Below are 8,571 nucleotides of genomic sequence, written 5' to 3'. Positions count from 1 at the left end.
ATCAGGTTCTGCAGTGCTTCTGTTGGGATGCTGAGGAGCACAGGTGTTTAGTGGTCCCTCAGCTGGCCTATCAGGTTCTGCAGTGCTTCTGTTGGAATGCTGAGGAGCACAGGTGTTTGGTGGTCCCTCAGCTGGCCTATCAGGCTCTGCAGTGTTCCATTGGGGTGCTGAGGAGCACAGGTGATGGTGGTCCCTCAACTGGCCCATCAGATGTCTGCAGTGCTTCTGTTGGGATGCTCAGGAGCTCACCAAAGCTGATCTCATACTGTGTGTTTGGCCTCTCCTTGTGCATGTTAGGTTTTCCCTCCGGGACAGCCAAGCTGGTCTGACCAGAAGTATCGCGGTTTCTTCACCTGTCGAATTTGGCAGTTTGGACACTGGGAGGAGGTTACCATAGATGACCGTCTGCCTTGCCTTGCTGGGAGACTCTGCTTCTCCCGGTGCCAGAGAGAGGATGTTTTCTGGCTTCCCTTACTGGAAAAGGCATATGCTAAGTACGTATGGTATAGAAGTGGCAGGGCCAGCCAGGCTGGGTGGCATCAGTAGTCAGACTGTCCCCAGAGGCCCATCTCCTCTTCCCTGGGCTACAGAGCACTATGCAGTCCTCAGGGTCTGGCAGCCAGTCCTGTGGGTCTTGGCATGGACACTCTGCTTTTTGGACTATGGTTTCCCCTCCCTGCTCACTCTTCCTTCCCATATTTCCCAGCACTCTGCTGAGAGGTCCTCCTCATTCCTCAGTCCCAGCACAAAGATGCCCCCATGTATGTTTCTGAACATTCAGGACAAGTGGTTCGTTGCCAGTTTTAGGGGAGTTAGGAGCCTGGTGTGGAGCAACACTTGCTTATCACAGTCCTGCTGTCACTGCAGTCCCCAGTTAAAAGCTGTTCCTCCTACATAGTGTTAGGCTTCTAAGGGAGGCTGGCTTATGGGCAGTGTCTGAGCAGAGGTACTCAGGGCTAGCAGAATATCGATATTGGGGCAGAGGAGTTTGAGCTTCAGAGATGGAGCCTCTAGGGCCCCTTGTCTTGTCCTTTGCTGCTCACACTAGAGAAGAATGGGTCTGAACCTGGGCAGAGAACAGCAGGGCCATAGCAGATTTGACATTAATAGATGAGTGAAGATGTGATACGAAGCAGAGGAGCAATCCAGGTGCAGTGAAAGGGTGGCTGGAAGGTGCTTTGGAGATGTGATGGATTGTGGGAATAGGAGCAGCAGGAAGCCCCCAGTAGCAAGGCTTATATTATATACCTCCTATGCTTGTGATTTCCAGGGTCCATGGATCCTATGAGCACCTGTGGGCAGGGCAGGTGGCAGATGCCCTGGTGGATCTCACTGGAAGCCTGGCAGAAAGGTGGAGCCTGAAAGACATAGTGGAAGCCAGTGGCCAGCAGGACAGACCCAGTGGCCGAGAGCAAAGGACTTGTCGGCAGCTGCTCCGCCTGAAGGACCAGTGTCTGATCAGCTGCTCTATACTCAGCCCCAGAGCAGGTACAGCCTGTGGCCATAACTTTTTTCACCATGAGCTTGTTATAGAGAAGGAAGTCTGTCCCCAAGAGGGCTGTCTTGGGTTTGTGTGTGTCTATTGTCCCTCCTTTAGAGAGAGGTGACCGTCTAGAGAAGTTCTTTCACCTAGAGCAAGGCAGGAGCTAATTTAGATCCCCTGTTGCTCCTAGACAGCTTAGGAGCAGTAGCAGAAACAGTGTCTAAGCTGACCACGCCATCCTCCCTGACCAGCTGGTGACCAACCAACCAAAGTCCAAAACCATTTTCTATTGTACTGACATATTTAGGTTCATGAAGGAAAGTTTGTATACAAAAATAAGAAGAAAGAAAAGGTCACCCAAATAAAACTACTGTAAGCTACTTGCAATTCTTTAGTACCCTTTTTGAATTTTCTCCTGTGTATACAACCTTGTCTTTTTTTTGTCGTATACACTTTCTATGTTATTATGTAAACTTTGGAGTATCTTCCTCCATTGCTGACTTGCTGTGATTTTCTTGATCCTTCCAGCAATGTTGGATAGTTCAGATCCTTTTTTGTTTTGTTGTTGTTGTTGTTGTTGTTGTATTGTTTTGGGGGGAATCATGCTTGCTTAGAACTAAAGTAGGTCTCCTGCCTCTGATGCACAAATGTTGAGACCGCTGTCAGTATAATGCCCGACTAGATTTTCTGATAATAATAATACTGTAGTGAACACCTTTATAATTTACTATTCACATTTCAGAGCATTTTCTATAACTGGTTTAAGAATAGGGACCTCAGGTGCTAGGAGATAGCTCAGTCAGTCAAGTGTTTGCTGCACAGCCTGAGGACCCCAGTTGGATATTCAACACCCAGGTCAAAGGCCAGGCATGCCAATGGATACTTAGAATTCCAACTCTGAGGAGGTGGAGACAGGAGGATGCCTGGGGCTTGGTGTCCATCCACCCTAGTTGAGTCCGTGAGCTCCAGGTCCCAGTGAGAGACTCTGTCTCAAAAAATAAGGTGGGCAGCTCCTGAGGAACAACGCCAAGGCTATCTTTGGCCTGTACACGTGTATATGCATACACCCCCTCACGTACACACATGTATACACACGTAAATAATTAAGTATGACTATCAAAATAACCCAGAACTTGTTGGTAATCACCCTGGCCAGTCCAACAGGGAAGAGTTGGCAAGGCTGGGATCCCCTCAGCAGGGTATGTGTTCACTGTGGCTCACGCTGGCTCCCTAAACCTCCCTCCTTGACCATCAGCTCCTTGGAACTGTTGATGCTGGGTGACTCTGAGTGGGATGGCTGATTCTTGACACTTCTGGTTTTGGGGAACCCCTCTCCCTGGCAAAGAGCTGCTGGGGCTCCTGAAGCCTGAAGGGCTGGGGTTGAGAGGGACACCAAGAATGATAGCTGCAGAGCCTTTAGGAGTAGAGCTGTGGTCATGGTCCTCCTGCCTTCTCTGGCTGCCACCCTCCCTGGAATAGCACTTCTTATCTTTCACATAAGGGCCCTTTGTTTTGTGGTCTCTGGCCAGGTAGAATTCCTTTTGGCCTCAAGTCCTCAGTGTTGACTTCTGGTTCACGTGTTCCTTCTCCATCTGGCTTTGCCTAGGGGAGGCTTCTTTTAGCCATTGATTATCTTAGGTATGTCGGTGACAATAATGGTTTCATACTTGATAGCTGGCTCTGCACTGGCACCCGTGGTGAAAATTGAGACCCAGAGGAAGGAGTATTGTGTGAAGCAACAGTCCTTGGTGGCAGTGAGCCAGAGCCCAGCTGTTGGCCTTTCCTGGCACAGAATGCCAGTGAACACAGCATGTAGCTGGCCTGTGTTTAGGAACAGAGCTCCTTAACTCTGTGGAGACCATCTCCCACAGGCAAGAAAGCAAGGATCTATTTGTCCTATCCAGTTTGGGGCATGGTAATGCTAGCCCTGCACATGACTGACCTGGTCCCACAGGTGCCAGGGAGCTCGGGGAGTTCCATGCCTTCATCATCTCAGATCTGCGGGAGCTATGGAGTCGGACTGGCCAGGGTATCCTCCTGTTGCGAATTCACAACCCTTGGGGCCGACGTTGTTGGCAGGGCCTCTGGAGAGAGGGGTGAGTACCAGGTGGGGGCTGCATGTGTGAGGAGGGGTTGATGCTCTGAGGGCATTCATGCCGCAGTGCCCATCTGGCCTGGTTTGTGCTCATATCCAGCTGCCAGGATAGTGCTTGCTTTCTTATGGCAGAGCTTACCCAGCACCTGTCTGTGCATCCCCTTGTTTTGTCTAGGTCTTGGAAGACTGGGGCCCTACAGTTTTATTTGTTTGTTTGTTTATTTATTTATTTATTCTATGATGCTTTATCTTGGGTACCCATAGGATAGTGAATGCCTGGCCTGGGGTTTTGGTGAGTATGGCTTTGAGGGTGGCCCTCAGATAAAGTCCTCAGCTCAGTTTTAAGACCCAACTAAGCCAGGATCCCCTTGAGGCCTGGGAGCTCCAAGGCTCTTGGATCCCAACTCCCCTCTGTGCCCAGGCTGGGTCAGGTGCTGCTGCTAAGCAGGGTAGCACTCTACTCTCTCCTTCAGAGACCGGAGAGGCCGGGCTCAGGTGTGAGGGCCTTAAAAGAAGGCAAGTTCTCAGACGTGGGGTCCCCCTGGGAAAGAGGGGTTCTGATGGACAGTCAGCACAGAGAAGGCACTTTCTATAGGTCACTTCTAGCAAGGGAGTCCTGTGCCGCTGGCCATCCAGGGTTTGGCGGGAACTTGGGGCTCTCCACCCACCAGGGTTCCACTTCCCTGTTTGTCTGTTGATATTCCACCTTGAACTTGTACTGAAATGGGATTTTCTGCAGGGGTGAAGGATGGAACCAGGTAGAGCCAGCTGAGGCGTCCGAGATGCTGGCCCAACTCCAGGAAGGAGAATTCTGGGTGGAGGAAGAGGAGTTCCTCAGGGAATTTGACGAGGTCACTGTTGGCTACCCCGTTACAGAGGCTGGCCACCTACAGAGTCTCTACACAGGTAGGACCCTCACAGGCTGGCACACCAGCCCTTTCTGCCTCATGGACTGAGGACCTTTAGAAGGGGAACAGATGGGATCCTAGAGGGTGGGCTGACTGCCACATTTGTGCTTGCTTTGGCCTGTGGATGTAGCTTAGCCAGCAAGGTCCTGTCACAGCTGACTCGTGTGCTCTCCCACTAGAGAAGGTGCTGTGTCACACACGGGCACTGCCTGGCGCCTGGGTCATAGGGCAGTCAGCTGGAGGCTGCCGGAACAACAGTTGCTTTCCCTGCAATCCCAAGTTCTGGTTACGGCTCTTGGAACCCAGTGAAGTGTGTGTGGCTGTCCTTCAGAGACCCCGGAGGTGCTTCGAGGGCCAGACCCGGGCACTGGTGGGTGCCGGTCCTGTGCCAGTGACTCTCCCCGGCAAGGACTACCAGGCTGTGGGCCTGCACATCTGGAAGGTAACTCCATCTACTGGTCTCATGGTGGAAAGGCAGGCAGCCATATTGGAGGCCTGGGTCCCTAGCAGCGCCTGTCCTTTTCCCACGTCCTCTGGCCGCAGGCACCTCTGAGGTACCACCGGCTGATGCAACTGATTCGAAGCCTGCCCATCCCACCCCTGAGGTGGAGGCTAGCCTGATGACTACAATCCCATCTTCCCCGAAGGAAGTTTCCCATTATACTAGGGTTGCTGCTTGCCTTGTGTACTCCAGCCTAGCTACCTTCCCCTGGCTCCTCCCTTACAACCTATACGTGTGCAGGGTTGTTTTATTGTGTATCTCAGACACACATTGTTTGGTCGGTTTGGTGAACTAGTATCTGTTTCCTAGAACGGGTCACTGAGGAGTTGCCACTTGCTTACTCAGTGGCTGCCTTTCGTTCATGGTTCCTTTACAAGTGTGACCTACCTCATGGTCGTTTCCTCCTGTACAAAAGTTGCTGGAAAGTACCTTCTCCAGCATTCCCCAGGCTGCACTAGCCATGGGCCATTTTGAACATAGTACTAGATTTGTCTGTTATGCACCTTTGAGGGAAGCCCTGAGTATTTTGAGCCCTGACTTAAAAGGGTGGATATTATGGGCTGTCTCCTGGGAGCATTCATTGCCTGAGTGGTGAGGAGCAGAGAGGCAGAGGCCCAGTGTATTAATGTGAGTCTCCTTAGAGTCTTCTGTGTCTGATCATGCAGGTAGAGAAGCGGAAGGTCAGCTTGCCCAGAGTCCTGTCTTCACCCCCGGTAGCTGGTACTGCATGCCATGCCTATGACCGTGAGGTCCACTTGCGCTGTCAGCTCTCCCCAGGCTACTACCTGGCCGTCCCTAGCACCTTCTTGAAGGATGTGTCAGGGCAGTTCCTGCTGCGAGTCTTCTCCACTGGGAAAATCTCCCTCAGGTGAGGAGCCAGTGCTAGCTGGGCTTCCTTCAGCTGGGCTGAGGCCTGGCAAGGAGCAGGGGTGCACTCAGTGTGAGGGTAGGACTTGGGCAGGTTCCTCTGGACAAGGCTGCCATTGCCTTCTGTGCTTGTCTTTCCATCAGTGCTGTCAGGCTGGCCACCAAGGCTTCATCACCTGGAACAGCCCTGCCTGCAGGCGAGTGGGAGACTGTGCAGCTGCGGGGCTGCTGGAGAGCTGGCCAGACAGCCGGGGGCAGCAGGAACTTTGCCTCTTACCCCTGCAATCCCTGCCTCCCCTTCTCCGTTCCTGAGGGTTCTGGTCCCCGCTACATCCGCATCACCCTACACCAACACTGCCGACTCAGTGACAGCCAGCTTCACCCCATTGGTTTCCACATCTTTCAGGTGAGCCAGGTTCCAGGAGAGGCCAGCTGCTGTGACACAGGGGCTGAATTCTGTCATTTGAGCCTGTTAGTCCAGCTGACTGGCCTCAAGAAAGACTCACTTGGAGTTTACAGAGTCCATATTTGCTGGGTTCCCCTGGCTCTGAAACCAGACCAGGGAACACACTTAGTAAAGTTTGAGTTGGAGAAATGGGAGGAGAGAGAGGTAATATGCTAGAGGTTCAGGGTCATAGGCTACAGATTCCATGATGGCAATAATGAGGCTTCCCTCCTATGAGGCTTTGTTCATTTTGGGGCCTCACTTCCCAGTGAGCATTGGCTAAGTGTGTGTTGGGCTGCATCAGGATTCATTGTGGTGGGTGGAAGCATGCATGCCTGGATTGCAGGTGACATGGGGAGGAGAGAAAAGGAACTTCGCATTAAGAAGGTTCTGTTGAGGGTGTCAGTACATCACAAAAAGCTGAACTCTTGGAGTCTTGAGTCAGGCCACCTGGAGCTCTGACAGGGCCTCTGGCAAATGTGGCATGGCTCCATGGCTTTTGTCCATGGCAAAGGGGTTTAATAAATAGCTCAAGGACTGAGAACATCAGCTACTCCAGCTGACCCTGGGTGTTAGTCCTCAGCTGGTACTGTTCAGAGGGAGAGCACATCATGCCATCCTGTGTAGGCCTCCATGCTGATTGCACTGTTGCCCCAGGTTCCCGCAGATGGTGAGAACCAGAGTGCATGTTCCCTGCTGCTTCAGGAGCCGTTGCTAAGCTGTGTACCGCATCGCTATGCCCAGGAAGTGAGCCGCCTCTGCCTCCTGTCAGTGGGGACCTACAGGGTTGTGCCCTCCACCTACCTGCCAGATACAGAGGGTACCTTCACAGTGACCATAGCAACCAGAATAGACAGGTAGGACTCCAGGTCCTTAGCACTGTAGTGCTTTCTTCCATGTGAGTCTCCTGTTTGACCCACGTGCCCACACTCCTGCCTTTCTGGCAGAGCCAAGAGGGCTCTGAGACTCCTATGGGCTTTGGGACTCCTTGCTGGTCTAAGCCTGGGATAGGGCCTGGGTCTGGTGGGAGGTGTGTAAGGCAGGCTTAGGGCTGACCTGACATTCTTTCCACAGGCAGTCCATTCACAGCCAGGAGATGCTGGGCCAGCTACTCCAGGAGGTTTGTATGCAGTACCCTTGCCTAGCTTGGTTCACCTACCTATGTCTCCTTGGTGGTCTGGGGTCTTAATTCCCTCATCCTCCTCCCAGTAGCCTTGCTGCAAGTGGCCTCTATCTGACATATAAAGTGCTGTGACCCCCTCATAAAGAGTCACAAGGCAGAGCTTTCAGGGATTTGGGAGCTGAGACTGCTCCTTGTTCTCAGGTATTTAGAAGGACAGTGGGGAGCAGAGGGCAGGGCCCAACCTTACCTTCTCTCCCTGCAGGTCTCCTTCATGGCAGTAATGAAAGCCTGACTGCTGCTCCCTGACTCAGCATGTAGGCACATCTCCAGCCAGCTGTGAGCCTAGGGCTGCCTGTGGATCCGGAGGAGAAAGTAGGGTGCTTTGTCCTGGATAGAAGACATCTCGGAGTCCAGTGGGTGCTCTAGTGGACTAGGACTCCCAAGTGACATCTTCATTCCTCAGTGAAGACCAGGAGATTCCTGGTGCCCAGGCCTGCCAGGAAAGGCTCTGCAGAACCCTCATGCCCTTCTTGACGTCAGGAGCCTTACACCAGGCAGGCAGCTGGTGACAAATGTTGAAAACTATTTACTACTTGAAATATTTTTAGGAATGGCTTTATAAATAAACATGAGTAATTTATGAATTGGTCTTGTTTCACAAAGCTCAAGGTCAAATTAGCATCCTAGTAGTCGGCTGCACAACTGGGAGGTGCCAGGGGGTGAGGGCAGGCAGCATGGGCTCTGGAGGAGGTAGGGAATTGAAAGTGAAAGATTTCGGCATAGTTTTAGCATCCTACTTTGGCCTTCCTGAGCTGCGATCTGTGCCTGTGTGATACTCAATTCCAGTGATGTGCTAAGGGTATTGATCACTTCCTTAAGTCAGTCCCAGTTCGATAATTGGGGTTGGGATGGCTGCGATGAGTGTGCCTCCTGGACTTGCACAAGCTAATCTTTGCTGGACTGTTACAAACTGCCACTCTTGTGTCCTACTGTGGCAGGCTTTGTCAACATAGGTCATCCCACAGGCCTGTTGGATACCTGAACAGCCTACCTGCCTAGTACCCAGCCATGGAGGAGAGGTCCAGAATTTCTGTTGGTGGGGGGACTTTTGATCATATTGATGTGGACAACAAGTGTCCTCTTGTGGA

General features: G+C 52.1%; 1 protein-coding gene across 1 annotated transcript in view; it reads left to right on the top strand.

The window, feature by feature from the left end:
- Capn10 (calpain 10) overlaps positions 1–8,067 on the top strand; it is a 13,480-nt gene extending 5,413 nt beyond the window's left edge. Inside the window, exons 3-12 of the mRNA XM_005361386.2 lie at positions 298–494; positions 1,271–1,488; positions 3,438–3,579; positions 4,318–4,484; positions 4,666–4,928; positions 5,654–5,856; positions 6,000–6,261; positions 6,958–7,157; positions 7,375–7,420; positions 7,686–8,067. Coding sequence (XP_005361443.1) covers positions 298–494; positions 1,271–1,488; positions 3,438–3,579; positions 4,318–4,484; positions 4,666–4,928; positions 5,654–5,856; positions 6,000–6,261; positions 6,958–7,157; positions 7,375–7,420; positions 7,686–7,715 — 1,728 coding nt within the window. The 3' untranslated portion in view covers positions 7,716–8,067. The remainder of the gene's footprint in view (positions 1–297; positions 495–1,270; positions 1,489–3,437; positions 3,580–4,317; positions 4,485–4,665; positions 4,929–5,653; positions 5,857–5,999; positions 6,262–6,957; positions 7,158–7,374; positions 7,421–7,685) is intronic.
- The last annotated feature ends 504 nt before the right edge of the window (positions 8,068–8,571 follow it).

The sequence above is a fragment of the Microtus ochrogaster genome, linkage group LG4 (assembly GCF_000317375.1).
Source record: "Microtus ochrogaster isolate Prairie Vole_2 linkage group LG4, MicOch1.0, whole genome shotgun sequence".
In the NCBI taxonomy this organism is placed as follows: Eukaryota; Metazoa; Chordata; class Mammalia; order Rodentia; family Cricetidae; genus Microtus; species Microtus ochrogaster.
This window is presented reverse-complemented; position numbering and strand designations above follow the sequence as displayed.